General features: G+C 35.6%; 1 protein-coding gene and 1 non-coding gene across 12 annotated transcripts in view; both read right to left on the bottom strand.

The window, feature by feature from the left end:
• Positions 1-17,471, bottom strand: part of DOCK3 (dedicator of cytokinesis 3) — a 391,971-nt gene that overhangs the window by 207,713 nt on the left and 166,787 nt on the right. For all 11 annotated transcript variants that reach the window (XM_049776670.1, XM_049776679.1, XM_049776672.1 and 8 more), the window contains exon 7: positions 6,422-6,506. In XM_049776670.1, the coding sequence (XP_049632627.1) occupies positions 6,422-6,506 (85 nt within the window). The remainder of the gene's footprint in view (positions 1-6,421; positions 6,507-17,471) is intronic.
• LOC126014626 (small nucleolar RNA SNORA3/SNORA45 family) lies at positions 2,811-2,939 on the bottom strand. The gene has a single exon (XR_007497637.1). It is a non-coding gene; the product is annotated as a small nucleolar RNA SNORA3/SNORA45 family (small nucleolar RNA).

Genomic DNA, 17,471 nt, shown 5'->3' with positions numbered 1-17,471 from the left:
GCCATATGTTGCAGTGCTTATAAACTATTCCCAACTTACTCTGGTTACATGCAGAGCCAGGATTGAACTTGTATCTTCAGCATACAAAAGCATATACATATCTCACTGAGTTATCTCTTTGGCCCCATTAAATACAATTATTTTTATTGGTATTCTCAATAATTGTGTTAAAATTCAGACACATTTATAAGAAAACTTTAGTTAGAAAGACTGGTGCTTTCACAACCATTCAGTCCCTACCTGTTCCATTTTATAACTAGAGGTATGAGACATTACTCACTTTGTAAACTGTTCTACATAACATGGATAAGAAGAATGGTTGCAAGTAGCACTGGCTTTCTTTTTCAAGCACATTGTAGCCCTAAATAAAACTGAGGTAAAATTACATATTATTTTGAAAGCATATAATTATATATATTTACTAGCATCTTAACTTTGTATAAACTAATTGAGTATTAATGTTTAATATAAATTACTTTCCCCTAAATTCATATGATAATAATAGGTCTCCACTGGTAATGTCCAAATATTCCCAGGCCTGAGCCACACTACATGACCATACCAAGAACTGAACCAGTACTAAAAAATTAAGCATTGCTAGAAAAGGTTTCAAGTCCCAGGTTCAGGTGTTTGTTACTCTAACCCCACTATCCTATCTTCTGGGTGTGGGCACTATTTTTTAAAAGACAGATCACCATTACTTAGAAGATCGTCATAATAGGCAATGTATGGCACAAAAGAAAATTCATATATAAAGTAAGCTATAAAAATCTTTTAAAAAGTCAAGCTTTCTCTATCCTACTTTTCCATAAGTCATTTGGGATAGTCATTTGTCTAAAATCTTTCTATTATTTACTTTTACATTACTTTATATTAGGAATTGTGTTGTTACGTACTCTTTTTAAGTGGCACTCCTATAAATGCCAACCAATCTAAAAAGAAATGCTCACTCATATCACATATGGAGTTCATGTAATTTTGGTATAAGTATAAAATAATTGTGTTGACAATAGCAAAAGTCCTTTAATATTTAAGAGGCATCAAATTTAGGGTAAATTTTTAGACAATCTGAAAGCACACCATGAAGTGGCCACTACTAATGTGCACAAGATAGCCCATCACTGTCATTGTGCTACTTCAAGTACATAATTTCACACCCTCCATCAAGTCCACCCAATGCCTACTAATCTCAGCTTTATAATACAAGGAAAAGTATTTGTCATTCAATATTGGCTGTTCCTTATTTCATTTCTCTATATACCATAATGAATAAGAATATCTAGTATTTGTCCTTCCACTGACTTATTTTTACTTAATGGTTAAGTAAACAATGCCCTCCAGGTCAATTCAAGTTGCAATAAAGTGCAGATTTTGTTTTTTCTTATAGCTGAGTAGTGTTCCATTGTGCATATAAACATTTTGACTGTTATTAGACATATGGATTGTTTCCATATCCTAAGTATTGTACTTAGCACTTCAGTGAATATAGGAATGCACAAATATTTTTCAGTAATATTTTGATGCTAAGAAGTAAAATAATTGGGTAATATGGAAACTCTATTATTTTTAACTTACTTATCTGTTATCATTGTTACTTTAAAAAATGAACTTTAAATTCTTGCTTGTATAAGAACAATGGAGAAGCAAAATGTTTTAACAGTAGTGGAAGACACAGACAAAAGCCCAGGAAATTCCTTGAGTTAATCCAAATTCTTCAGCCTGAACAAGAAAGACTTCAAATCAACATTCCATATAATGGAAATGGAAGTAATTAATGATTGGAAGAGAAATTAAATCAATTCAAAAAATTGATTCAGAGAATGAAAGAATACAGACAAATGAGACTAAAGGATTTAAAGACTTTAACAAGTCAAAGTAACAGAATTCTGATGTGGAGAGCCATATCAGTAAACTTGAAGACAAAATACAAACCAGCAACAATGAAGTGACAAAATAAAATAGTAAAAGAACGAAAGAGAATGTAAGATACTTCAAGAATAAAACAAATGTTCTCCAGATTTTAAGACTATCAAAAGGAGAGGAAAAGAGAAAGGCAAAGAACAACTGGTAGACAAAATAACTCAGAACTTCCCTAGTCTCTGGAGGGAGGTTCCTATATAGATTGAAGAAGCCCAAAGCCAAACAAAATAGACTCAAACAGAACAATATCAACAATGCTTACTCAAAATGGCAAAAAGCAAAAGAAAAGACAACTTAAAGCACTGGGAAAATAGAAATAAATGTCAAATACTGGGGAATAACATAAGGACACACATCCCATATAAAACCACATAAGCAAGATAAGAGCATAAAGACATATTCAAAGTTTTGAATTAAAAACAACCAAGCAAAGTTGTCATTTAGATTTTTATTTATTTAGGTACTGGAAATCAGTTGTTGCATTTAATGAGCATTCCTTTAGGGGGCTTCAAGCTACCAGGACACAGCAATTTCCTGCTCCCTTAATCTCAGCTTTTCTGGTAAGAATTTGGCTTTCTGCTAAGAGGTTGCGTTGAGAGTTTTCCCTTTTCCAGAATTTTGTAGTAGCCCAATTGCATCACATCAAAGATAGAGCTGAAACAGCCTTGGTTTTGGCAGCATTAACCCACATCTGTTCATTGACCAAGGTCTATAGTTTAAATTTGACAAGTAGACCAAAGCTTTGATTCACTTTAAGTGAAACAGCCACATACCCACTTTACCAAAGTAACCTAGATGACTGACAGCACATCACTGAAAACCTACATGTTCTTTTAATAGGCCTTCCATTCCATCTTCTCATTTATTAAAGAACTCTAGGTCAATCTGATGCATGTCACTAGCCAGGTGACTTACTATATCATTAGGACCACATCTGTGAATACAGTCAGCAGTTACTCTTTGAGGACTATAGCATACCAAGGCAACAGACAATACCTAAGCATGACTCTAGTCTCAAGTAGAAATTTTTATCTTAATTTAATCAGAACAAATTACAAAGTTATTCATGATTAGATTTCATGTGTACAATGTTCCAACACCAATCCCTTCACTTCTTCCACAATGTCATCAGTTTCTTTCCCATACTGCAGCTTGCCTCTATGTCAGATACTTTTTTTTCTTTTAAGTTCTGTAACTTACAATATTGTTACTGATAAGGTAACATGCATATCACTTTACACATTTCAGCACTCAATCCCCATCCAGAGTGACCTCTTCCCTCTATCATTGTCACAGTAGTACTTTACCTGACCTATCCCCACTCCCTCTAGAGTGGTAAGCTTCCTACTAAGGACCGGCTCTCCTATTTTTTGTTTCTGTTGCTTTTGAACATTATTTATCCCTCTACTGTTTCAATAGTGTACTGAGTATAAGTGAAACATTCTATATTTGTTCCTCTTCCATGGATTCATGGCCACCTGCATTCCTATGCTCACTGCTGCACTACTCACAATAACCAAAATATAAAAACAACCCAGGTGTCTAGGAACAGAATACTGAATAAGTAGATGACTGAATAAATACTGTACAGATATACAACAGAATATTACTTGGCTGTAAGAAAACACATGAAATCATGCAATTTGCTAATGAATCTGGAAAGTATCATGCTGAGTGAAATGTTTAGGTCTGAGGAAGGGACAAACACATTCTCAAACAACAGCTGGTAACATTTGCTATACCTAAAACAACCCTGAAAAAATTACTGAAAGGCAAAAGAAAATGAGCTATTGCAAAAACTACTAAACCCCCAACAAAAAGTGGGCCAAATGTATATCAACAATATCTTTGAATCTCAATAAACTAAACCTGCCATCAAAAGGAATCAATGTAAAGAGCAGGAAACAAAATCTACCTACTTGCTGCTTACAGGAAACACATCTAAACTCACAGGATAAACAGAGGCTCAGAGAGAAAGGATGGAAAAAGTCATAAACTCAGTGTTAGACAAAAAATGCTGGTAGTCATATATATGATCAAATAGTATTTAACCTAAAGAAAGAAATCAGTGATAACTGGTTAAGGAAACAAATGATCAAGAAGTACTAACTTATCAGTATATATGCACCAAATAAAGGGTCAGCAAGGTGTATAAAGCATTTGCTCACAGACCTAAAGAAACACATAGAAACAATATTGTTTTTTCTTTTTTTTCCTTTCTGCTTTGTGGGGTACACCCAGGTATACTCAAAGTTAAATCCTAGCTCTGCACTCAAGGATCACTTCTGGACCATAGAGGTTGCAGCAAAAACATTACTTTGAAAAGATACATTCATTCCTATATTCATTACAGCACTTTTGAAAATAGACATAATTTATTGGAAACAATAAAAGGTGAACATAAAAAGGGTTGAGTTCTAAGCCTCAAACTTTCATCATTTATTTGCCACATTTATTTGATAATCAAAATTCATTTTCATGTAATTGCCATATTTTATCCTACATTTCATCTCTATTGGTGTTTAGTCATGATATCTTGTTCAAGGATCACTCCTAGTCAAAAGTGCTAGAGATTGAATTTACATCATCTGTGGTACAAGGCAAGTGATTAATCCTCAGGACTATGTCTCCATCCTTAAAGATACCAAATAAATATATGAGATTTTATAACACCTCTCTAATACTCGATACCATTTTGGAATGTCTCCTTTTTGATTCTCCTCTTGGTGGAACTCTGTACATCCTCAAGACTCACATTATGTATTACAGGCTTTAAAAGATTTCAATTCAATTTTTTTCCCAGTTGCAGGAAGTAAGTCATTCTAAGAGCACAAGTGTATATCTTATTTACTGCATGTGGCACATATATAATAATTATTTATAAGTAGTCATTTTCAGTTTTTTTCAGTGTTTGTCCAACCATGGTTCCTTCCAACCATGGTTTTCATGGCTTGTTGTCTTCCTAGTTGCTCCCTGAGTTTCACATTGTGGCAGTAAATTTATGTGTTTAATATCTGTAACTTCCTTGGAACATCTTAGGGGATCAACAAATATAGCTCCATGTTGAAAAAACACCAATCTCTGAATTAACTGGAGTAGTTTCTAAATATAGGGTAGATTTGTGAACTTCATGGCAAGGCATGAATAAAACCACATATCAATCTCCAAAGTTGATTGTAAAACTCTATGAAAAACTATACTTGTTTTGTCTTGAGGAGATAATTCATCTGACCCACCATTATCCACAATTCAAAAGTCAAAATGGAGATAATCTTTGTTAGTTTTTAAATTTAATTAAGAACAGTGATTTACAAAGTAACTGATAGTTGAGTTTTAGACACAGACTAAACAGCAATCCAACAATCAGTGTCAACTTCTTTCCATCAGTGTTCCCATAATTCATCAATCTGGCCCATCCCCTCCCTTGCCTGTCACCATGATATGAACATAAAGTTCAATAGTTGGAGCTTAGATATGTTTTCAGTATCATTGAATTTGTGCTTTGAGAGCTAAACCACTCTCAAAATGGGGACAATCTTGTGAATAAAGATAGGTCTTGTTCATTTTAACCTGTATAACTAATCATTTTAATACTGCTGAATATAAAGCATTAAACCCAAATGCTTTCTGTATACTAATAAATATACATGAGAGAATATACAGAGGATATGTTCCCTTTAAAGTTTTCTATAGAATTAAAAATTCTTTTTGAAATTGTAATTTTCATAAATATAAACTCCTTGAATATATATTTTCCTCCAATTTAAGTTTTACAGATTTTAGTTTGAGCTTACAAGTTACCTAAATTTATTATTTAGTAGTCACCTGTTTATTTTTTACTTCAAAATTTTAAAACTTTCTTTGACTTTTCTCCTTTCATTTAGGAAGAAAGTCATCTTAATACATTTTTATAGTAACCAAGAAAAAACTTAGGGCTTACTACACCTTGATTTTCGCAGAAAGACTAATACAAGAATATTTATTATATTAACAAAAATGGCTCTTTTAAATTTAAAATACTTTAACAGATGTGGGAAGGCACTGAATTTCAAGAACTGTTACATTTATAACAGAGGAAGAGCCCCACAAAATTGCATTAAGTCCAACAGCCTTGCATAGTAATCCCATTTAAAAAGCAAGTGTGAGATGTACTATCCAACTAAAAAGACCCTTTAAAAACATTGGAGCAAAGACAAATAATTTTAATAAACTGGTTTTATATTATTAGTAAGTCAGGGGACAAAGCAATAGTACAGTGGGTAGGGCGTTTGTATTACACGTAGCCAACATGTGTTTGATCCCTCGGCATCCCATATGGTCCCCCAAGCCTGCCAGGAGTAATTTCTGAGCACAGTCAGGAGTAGCCCCTGAGTGCCTCCAAGTGTTGGCCCCAAACCAAATATATATATATAGACATGTATCTATACATATATACACAGTTAAGAAAATAAAGAAGAAAAGTACAACATATTAAATAAGCTACTTTTGTTAGATTTCTTACCATTTTATAGAGATCTGAGACACTAATCTGGTCTGAATCCACAACTTCGAAGTCTTTTCGGGGCACAAGGTCCAGCCCTAAATGCCTGATAAAGAGAAAGACAATACTCAGCATGCTGTGCACTCAATACTGTTCATACTTGCCATGATTTTTTCTGAGAGGTTTAGACAAGCATTCTACCCAGTGAACTATAGTTCTGGACCAAGGATCTTAACTATATTTATTATTTTTTCTTTTTTAAAAGTTGAATCACCATGAAACTTACAGGTTATTAATGATTAAGTTCATACGAAGTTTCAACACTGATCAGTTCAACTATATCCACTTCCTTCTACCAATGTCCTCAATTTACCTTCCCATCTCTACAGTCTGCCTCTACAGTAAGTGCTTTTTCCTTATTTTCTCCTCCTCTTTTGTCTTAAGCACTATGGTTTACAATACTGTTGCTGACAGGATATCATGTATATCACTTGCCTTTAAAGAAATGAAGAAGCATATTTTAAATTTGTGACAATTCTAGCCATCAAGAGTTTTCACTTTGTTGAGATTAAAATAATTCATTCATTACTGGTGAAGGAATGGGTATTGAAACACTGTATGACTGAAAGTCAACTATCAACAACTTTTTAACTCTGTATTGTATTTCTTGGTGACTTAATAAAAAGAAATTTTAAAAAAAGAAAAAGAGAATTCATTCAGGGGCTGGAACGATAGTATAGAGGGTAGGGCATTTTCCTTGCACTCAGCTAACCTGGATTCATTCTCCAGCATTCCATATGGTCCCCCAAGTACTGACAGAAGTGATTTCTGAGCACAGAACCAAGAGTTAAAACCTGAGCACCACCAGGCGTGGTCTCTCCTCCCCCCACAAGAATTCATTCAATACCACATCAACAACAAATGCTTATGTTCATTATGGATGAGGTTTCTACAGACCACTAATGTCACACTTGTCTTCCTATTGACTCACCTCCTATAAGTATGCTCAGATTAAGTCATACATTACTTTTAATAGGAATAAAATTATTAATATTTTAAATTAAACAAGAAAAATCACTTCTTATAGATATTAACTTAAATGTATATACTGGTTGAGTTTTATTTTCAAGTAATATTGACAGTGGGTTATAATAAATACCTTCTCAAGTATTTTGCTTGATTTTAATATTATTTTTGTTTTGTTTTTCGGGGGCCACACCTGGTGATGCTCAGGGGTTACTCCTGGCTATGCGCTCTGAAATCGCTCCTGGCTTGGGAAACCATATGGGACACTGGGGGCGGTGGGGGGATTGAACTGCAGTCCGTCCTAGGCTAGCACTTGCAAGGCAGATGTCTTACCTCTAGCACCACCGCTCCAGCCTGATTTTTATATTATTTTTAACTTAATACTGACACTGAGGGCTAGAGTAACAAAACAGCATGTATGCACTTGCATTGCTTAAGGTTGAGCCAGGATCAATCCCTGGCATTCCATATGGTCCCCCGAGTCTTGCTAGAGGTGATTCCTCAGTGCAGAACATTGTTGGGTGTAATTCAAACTGGTCTAAAAAATACTGACACTAGATTATAATAAAGATCATCCTAAGTCAGAGAACTGTGTAAAATGATATTTAAGAAAACAATTCCTAGACTTAGCTTGCTCAGGTCACTACAGAGTAACTATGGTCATTCAATAAGTGACATGGTGACTCTAAAATTACACAAACTTTAGTCTCTGCTGTAAAAATTGTCAAATCCACACAGCCTATTATTCCTAATTATCAAGAAAACAAAAAATTAATTAAACCCTTAAAAAAGGTACTAGGAAATTATGTCAAGATCATTCTCATTCTTTCTCTTTCTCACGCCAAGATATAGAATAGCTACCCTTTGTATCATAGGTACTTTTAAACAACTTTTTATTGGATGAAGAATATTTAAAATTATCTGTTATTTGTTGAGGGCAATTGCAGTAGTAATTCTGGACTATGAAACACTATTTTATTCACCCGGTGAATTAATCCCAACCAAAATCCAGCTTGGTAGTTGGGTCTTACTAAAAATTAAACTTGCCCACTAAGGGAAATGAGTCAGGATGTCTTAAATGGCATTTATGATATTTCCATTATACCTGCTGTCTTTATGTTAATAATCATCAAAATGCTAGTAGGTCAGAGAGATAGAAGAGGGATTAAAGAGCTTGCTTTAAACATAGCCAACCCTACTTTGATCCCAGCACTGAATATGGTTCTGCATATGATGACTCCAGAAGTGATCCTTGAGGACTATTGGATGAGGTCTCAAAACCTTTGTCCCAAAATACTTATAATAGCCAATCCAGTCATAATTGGTTTAGAGATGACTTTGATCATGGCATTCACTTAGTGCAAGATGTAAATTAGGCAAGAAAAAGTAAATTCTGTGTAGATTAAGACATGAACATATAAAATTATAGGTAGATTAAGACATGAACATAAAAAGAAGACATAAAAGAGAGAGGATAAGAAGATATGATTGAAAGAACCATAAATTATGTTTTCAAGTGCTTTATCTTAAATATTCATACTGCACAGTAAGATGTCAATTTTACTTGATACTGTTAATATAGAAAAACCTCATTTGAGTTAAAAAGCTTATAAAATGAACATGTTACTTCAAACTATGTTTCCTGCCTGTATTTTTTTTTATCTTATTGAAGCCATTATGATTTACAAAGTCCTTCATACTTGGATTTCAGGCATACAATGACAGTGAATTAGGACCAGTGTTGACCTCCTCCACCAAAGTTCCCATCATGAATCCTATACCTCCACCCTTAACCCTAGCCTGACAGTGCAGCAGGCCCTTTTAAGCTTAGATTGTTATAGTTTGGATCACTTGATTCTAATGTTGTTGACTTTGGCTTGGATATTTCATTTTGTCCTTTTTATCTCCAACAATGCACCTAAGACCACTTGGCCCCTGACCCCACCTTCTTTTTTTCCTTCTCAATTTTATAGAAACATGAAATAAAACAAAGGAATTCATGTCCCAAGGCTCTATGAAAAAGGCAGAAGCCCCTATCTAAAAGATAAAAATAAAATTTGGGGGAAAGGGTGTTTGTTTGCATAGGCACAGCAAACGTTGGGGGAGATTAGAAAGGAAAAACCCTTGGCCTAAAAAGGCAGAGTGTCACTACCCATGAAGCATCCTGTCTTAAGACCAACTATGGGCTCCAGGCATTATAATTGTATAACCCTAAGGTTTTTCTTCATGATCCCAGGAAAAGTTCTCCTCAGTCACAGTTGTTGCAGTCAGGCTTCTGTAATTAGAGATTTTTGTTTTAACACAGATCCTATGTCAAAGCTGGGGTGTCACAGAGTGAAAAGGTGGTATTTTTTATTTAACTATTCTTTTTTTAATTGATCATAAAATATAATTTAATACTATTATTAAGGTTTGGTCTTGGTTAATGTATATTTGTTTTATTTTCTATAGTATAGACGCAGAAGAAATAATTATCTATCTTTATAGAAGTTTTAAAAACACTAAAAAATTAAATTTATATTGCTAGACAAATTAAAATAGCCAATGAAAAGGGCTTGATTAACTGACATTCTGGGTAGAAAATTGAACAAAATTAATAATCAGTAAGTCTGAATATAGCTCTGACAAAACCATGCATATATTTTTGTTTTCTCAAAATATAAAAATTAAAAATTCTAAGTGTGGCTTTCTAGTGGATAAAATTTAATAGTTTTATTTATGGAATGAGTTTATATATATGACTAAATCAACAAATGTTAACAAAATTTAATTCTCCTCAAGTCCTGGTTTTGACCTGAGCTTTTATCACAAGCAAGACTTTTCTACTAGAATTTTGTACTAAGCAGAACCAAAAACATACAAAGAAAAGAAAAGAAAAGAAAAGAAAAAGGGTGATGATGGTGGAGGAGGCTCCTTTACATTTGGAAATAAGAGGTATAAATATTAAGGAATTAAACATACAAAGAAAATATAGATATCCCCATTAAGTCTTTTGAGAGTCTTGGGGAAGAGGAGATCCCAGGCACATTTTCATCCCATACCGTGGTCTTATTGAGTTTGATAAATGGTTTGCAGCAGTAAGGAATCAGGTAGTATCCTCGAGCTGGGAGCCCTTCTTCCTTCTGGAGCTAAATCTAGTAGCATGTAAAAGTCCACACTGAGGGTGTGTGTGAGAAAAAGGGCCACATATAATGAGTCAGCAGGAGTGGTGGTTGCAGCTTCTTGTCAGGGAGAGATGTGGGACTGAAAGGGTATCCTTTCACTTTTAGAGCTGGGTGGCGGCTTATTGGGGCAGGGTGTCAGTCTCAGTTCCTAATGAATTAAGAACTGAGGGTAAAGAGGGTTAAATAAGGAGAGATAATGAATCAGGATTGACAGGGTGAGAAAATAGAAGGAGTTCTGAATGGGGGGAGGAAGAGGGAAAATATATGAGGGGTTATAAACAATATGGTCATGAATTGTTTACAATATAGATTTGGCAAACATAGAGGAGTCCAATGCATACAAACTCATGCCCACTTATAGACAGACATTAGAGATCTATTTATAGGTTGTAGTTGGAGGCCTGATTCTTATGGGATGGGTTGGAGCACTTATGAAATAATTAAACTGAGAAAAAATGAACTAGAAAAAAAAAGAAAGAGAAAAATAATAAAGAAACAATAGATTCATTAGATTCATATAGCAATGTGGCAGGCTACAAAATTAACACACAAAAATAATGGCCTTTTTATACACCAATGATGATAGAGAAGAAATAAACATTAAGAAAACAACCCCATTCACATTAATGCTACACAAACTCAAATCTCTTGGGATCAACTTGACTAAAGACTTGAAGGACCTATACAAAGAAAACTATAAAACCCTGCTCCAAGAAATAAGACAGGACATGCAAAAATGGAAACACATACCCTGCTCATGGACTGACAGGATTAACATCATTAAAATGGCAATATTCCACAAAGCATTGTACAGATTTAATGTGATCTCTCTAAAGATGACATTCTTCAAAGAATTGGATCAAATTCTTCTAAAATTAATTTGGAACAATAAACAACCACAAATAGCTAAAGCAATCACTGGGAAAAGAAAATTGGGAGGCATTATTTTCCCCAATTTAAAACTGTATTACAAAGCAATGGTTTTTAGCAAGACTCTGGAAACAACCAAGATGCCCTTCAACAGATGAATGGCTAAAGAAACTGTGGTACATATACACAATGGAATATTATGCAGCTATCAGGAGAGATGAAGTCATGAAATTTTCCTATACATGGATGTATACGGAATCTATTATGCTGAGTGAAATAAGTCAGAGAGAGAGAGAAAAACGCAGAATGGTCTCACTCATCTATGGGTTTTAAGAAAAATGAAAGACATTTTTGCAATAATAATTTTCAGACACAAAAGAGAAAAGAGCTGGAAGTCCCAGCTCACTATAGGAAGCTCACCACAAAGAGTGATGAGTTTAGTTAGAGAAATAACTACATTTTGAACTTTCCTTATAATGAGAATGTATGAGGGAAATGGAGAGCCTGTTTAGAGTACAGGCGGGGGTCGGGTGGGTAGGAGGGAGACTTGGACATTGGTGATGGGAATGTTGCACTGGTGATGGGTGGTGTTCTTTACATGACTGAAACCCAAAAACAATCATGTATGTAATCAAGGTGTTTAAATTAAAAAAATGTAAACAAACAAACAAAAAAAAAAGCAATGGTTTTCAAAACAGCATGGTATTGGAATAAAGACAGACACTCAGATCAGTGGAATAGGTTTGAGTACTCAGAGAATGTTCCCCAGACATACAATCATTTAATTTTTGATAAAGGGACAAGAAATCCTAAATGGAGCAAGGAAAGCCTCTTCAACAAGTGATTTTGGCACAACTGGTTAACCACTTGCAAAAAAGCAAACTCAGACCCCCAGCTAGCACCATGTACAAAGGTAAAATCCAAATGGATTAAAGACCTTGATATCAGGCCTGAAACCATAAGGTATATATAGAACAACTCATAGGTAAAACACTCCTTGGCACTGAGACTAAAGGCATCTTCAAGGAGGAAACAGCACTCTCCAAACAAGTGGAAGCAGAGATAAACAGATGGGAATATATTAAGCTGCACCTCAAAGGAAATAGTGCCCAGGATACAAGAGCCACCCACTGAGTGGGAGAAACTATTTACCCAATCTCCATCAGATAAGGGACTACTATCCAAAATATACAAGGCACTGTATAACTTTACAAGGAAAAAAAATCTAATCCTATCAAAAAATGGGGAGAAGAAACGAACAGACACTTTTTCGAAAAAGAAATACAAATGGCCAAAAGACACATGAAAAAATGTTCCACATCACTAATCATCAGAGAGATGCAAATCAAAACAACTATGAGGTACCATCTCATGCCACAGAGACTGGCGCACATCACAAAGAATGAGAACAAAAAGTCCTGGCGGAGATGTGGAGAGAAAGGAACTCTTATCCTCTGCTGGTGGGAATACCATCTAGTCCAACCTTTATGGAAAGTGATATGGAGATTCCTCCAAAAACTGGAAATTGAGCTCCTATATGATCCAGCTATACCACTCCTAGGGATATACCCTAGGAACACAAAAATAAAATACAAAACTCCGTTCCTCACACCAATATTCATTGCAGTGCTATTTACAATAGCCAGACACTGGAAATAACCACAATGCCCTTCAATAGATGAATGGCTAAAGAAACTGTGGTACATATACACAATGAAATATTATGCAGCTGTCAGGAGAGATGAAGTCATAAAATTTTCCTATACATGGATATACATGGAATCTATTATCCTGAGTGAAATAAATCAGAGGAAGAGAGATAGACACAGAATAGTCTTACTCATTTATGGGTTTTAAGAAAAATAAAAGACTTTCTTGCAATAATTTACATAGACAAAAGAGAGGAGGGCTGGAAGGTCCAGCTCACTACATGAGGCTCACCACAAAGAGTGATGAGTGCAGATAAATAACTACATTGAGAACTATCATAACAAAGTGAATTAATGAGGGAAGTAGAAAGCCTGTCTAGAGTACAGGTGGGGGAGGGGTGGGGAGGAGGGAGATTTCAGACATTGGTGATGCAAATGTCGCACTGGTGAAGAGGGGTGTTCTTTACATGATTGAAACTCAACTACAATCGTGTTTGTAATTAAGGTGTTTAAATAAAGATATTAATAAAATAAAGATATTAAAATAAGAAAAATAAATAAATAAATTAGACTGGCACCTCAGAGGGGAAAGGTTTTCCAATTATAGTGCTTCGTCAATGGCAATACTAGGTTACTCTCTACTCTTTAAAGTTAAAGATACTAAGTCAGGGGCTGAAGCAATAGCATAGCAGTAGGGTGTTTGCCTTGCACATGACCAATACAGTATGGACCCCAGTTTGATTTCTGACATCCCATATGGTCTCCCGAGTCTGCCAAGAGCAATTTCTGAATGCGAAGTCAAGGAATAACCTCTGAGAACCACCAGGAGTGGCCCAAAAAACAAACAAAAAATGATACTAAGTCAGACAAGTTATGGGATGTATAAATATTTGCACTAGAACAAAGGAATTGTTAAATCGTCGATGAATTAAAAAATAATAATAATAATAATTTTCTTAGTTTTAAGACACTTTTTTGTTTTTGTTTTTGGGTCACACCCAGGGCGCTCAGAGTTTATTCCTGGCTCTGTGCTCAGAAGTCGCTCCTGGCAGGCTCAGGGCACAATACAGGATGTTGAGATTCGAACCAGGGTCCATCCTGTGTTGGTCCTGTGCAAGGCAAACACCTTACTGCTGTGCTATGACTCCGGCCCCATAAGACACATTTTAAAATTATTAGAGAAATGGTGAGATCCTACACAAAGTATATATTAGCTTGGCATATAAACTATAAAACTCTGGAGAAAATGTTTTTGAGTCTATATCCTCATAAGAGACAATAAAATATTGCCTTGTAAGAGCATAATTGCAATTTATTTAGACAACATATAGGTTAGACCACCATGAATTTGCTAAAGTAATATAAGTTGTACAGTTTTGAAAATAAATTCTTAAAAGAATTACAAAATAGAGCAAGGAAGGGGCTGGAGTGGTGGTGCAAGTGGTAAGGTGTCTGCCTTGCCAACGCTAGCCTAGCACAGACTGTGTTTGGATCGCCTGGCATCCCATATGGTCCCCCAGCCAGGAGTGATTTCTGAACCCCTAGCCAGGATTAACTCCTGAGCATCACCAGGTGTGGCCCAAAAACCAAAAAAAAAAAAAAAAAAAGTAGAGCAAGGAAAACCACTTCAATAAGTGTTCTTGGGAAAATTGGTCAGTTACATGCAAAAAAGTTAATTTAGACTTCTCAAACACTATGCACAAAAGTCCAATCAAAATGAATTAAAACCTTGATATCAGATTTAAAACCATAAGATACATAGAGGAAAATATAGACAGAACTTCCCATGACACTGAAGGTATCTTCAAAGATAAAACACCACTAATCAAGCAAGTGGAAGTAAATATAAACAAAAGGGACTACATTAAACCAAGAAGCGTCTGTACCTCAAAGGAAATGGTGACAAGGACATAAAGACTACCCACAGAATGGGTAAGAAATTATTGACCTTTTACCCATCTAATAAAGGGTCAATATCTAACATATATAAAGCACTGGTAAAACTTAACAAGAAAAAAACAAACAACCCTAACCAAATATAGAGAAAAGAGATGAATAGACATTTCCTCAAAAAAAAAAAGAAAAATACAGATGGCCAAAGGCACATGAAGAATGCTCCATTTCATTAATAATCAGACATGTAAATCAAAACAACTATAAGAGATTATTTCACACCACAGAGATCAGCACAGATCAAAACCAACAAAAACAATCAGTGCTGGATGAAAGGTGCTGTATACGGTAGGACTGAACTTCAATCATGATCAATGCAACACTTAGTAATTGCGAAACAACAACGACAACAGCTGTGTTATGACTGCATTTGTAGACCACAGTGTTTAATAAAGTGATTTTTAAAAATCTAAAAAAACCATCCAAAATCCAGTACTGGAGTGAATGGGGGGGCGGGAAGAGACTCACTGATGGTGGAAATCGTAAACTGAACCAGCCTTTTTCGAAAATAATATAAATATTCCTCAATAGAATAAATACTGAGCTTCCATCTAGCCCAGCAATATTCTATGTTCTAGGGAATATAGCTAGGGGCCAAAGAACACAAAGCAGGAAAAAAAAAATCATCTATACCCCTATGTCCACTGCAGCATATTCACAAAAGCCAGGATCTGCAAATGCCCTACTGCTGTGCTATTACTATTACTCCGGTCCCTCCAACATCATTCTATTTTTTTGTTTTGTTTTGGTTTTTGGGTCATACCCTGAAGCACTCAGGGGTTACTTCTGGCTCCACACTCAGAAATCACTCCTGGCAGGCTCGGAGGACTATATGGGATGCCGGGATTCGAACCAATGACCTTCTGCATGAAAGGCAAACACCTTACCTCCATGCTATCTCTCCACCCTCCCCCATTTTTTTTTAAAATAAAATCTTTATGTAAACACCATGATTACAAGCATGATTGTAGTTGGGTTTCAGTGTCCAACATCATTCTTAATGATGAAAAACTGAAACTATTCCTGTTACCCCTCCTCCAATTCCATATGCTAATATCACCTGTTTGGTTAGACCCACCCACACCTGGGAGGGGCTGGTGTAGGGATAACAGAGGTTGGTGGGGGGAGGGAAAGAGGGAGAGAGATCCAGGAGAAGCAGGAAGGGTGCTTGGAGGGCTGTGATAAGAGGCTGAAGATTATGTGCTTGGCAGCTAGGGCCCTGGAATAAAGCTCAATAACACCTGAAACTTCAACTGTGTGCCTGTGGATTATCTCTGCCACTTCCCTGCAACCAACAGACCAGCAGGGGCTAAGGCTCTGGGCCTAGCCTAGAAAGTCTCCGCAGAAGGGGCTGAAGCCGAGAGAGGCCTCACCCCCCACAGTAGGACCTTATATTTTATATTAATACAACACATTTCCACTAAGGTCTGGCATGAGGCAAGTATTGTCCTCTGTCTCCACTATTATTTAGCATAGTATTAGAAGTCCTAGCAATAGCAATTAAAGAAGAGAAGGAAATCAAAGGAATCCAAATCAGAAAAGAGGAAGTCAAACTATCTCTATTTGCAGACAGCATTATGATGTATATCAAAGACCCTAAAGATCCACAAAAAAGCTCCGAGAAACAATAAACTAATACAGTAAAGTGGCCGACTATAAAGTCAATACGAAAAAGACAGTTGCATTCCTTTATACAAATAACATCACAGAGGAGAAAGAAATCAAAGTCTATACTATTTAAAATAGTGTCCAAAACTATCAAGTACCTAGGAATCAACCTAACAGGAGAGGTGAGGAACCTATATCAAAAAAACTTCACAAAAACAAAAACAGAAAAACCATGAAGAAAGAGGCTGGTGAGACAGCATTTGCCTTGCACGCAGCCAACCCAGGAGGTATGGTGGTTCAACTCCAGGCATCCCCTGTGGTCCCCGAGCATGCCGGGGGCAATTTCTGAGTGTAGAGCCAGAAGTAACCCCTGAGTACGATCGGGGCATGATCAAAATACCAAAACCCAAAAACAAACAAAAAAAACAACACAAAAAAGAAAAAGTTGAAAACACTTCAGAAAATAATTGAAGAAGACTGAAGGAAATAGAAGAATATTCTATGCCCATTGATTGGAAGAATAAATATCATCAAAATGACCATCTTACTTAAACTAGTATATAGATTCAATGCAATACCTATTCATATTCAGACAACATTCTTCAAGGACTTAGAACAATTAATTGCAAAATTTGTGTGGAACCATAAAAAACCTCGGATAGCCAAATCAATACTGAAAAGCAAGAAACTGGCAGGATTCTCATTACCTAAATTGAAGCTCTACTACAAAGCAATAGTAATCAAAACAGCATGATATTGGAACAAAGGAAGTTTTTGACCAATGGGTCAGAATAGAATACC

Source organism: Suncus etruscus, chromosome 7, assembly GCF_024139225.1.
Source record: "Suncus etruscus isolate mSunEtr1 chromosome 7, mSunEtr1.pri.cur, whole genome shotgun sequence".
Classification (NCBI taxonomy): Eukaryota; Metazoa; Chordata; class Mammalia; order Eulipotyphla; family Soricidae; genus Suncus; species Suncus etruscus.
The sequence above is the reverse complement of the archived record's forward strand: the minus strand, read 5'-3'. Positions and strand labels throughout refer to the sequence as shown.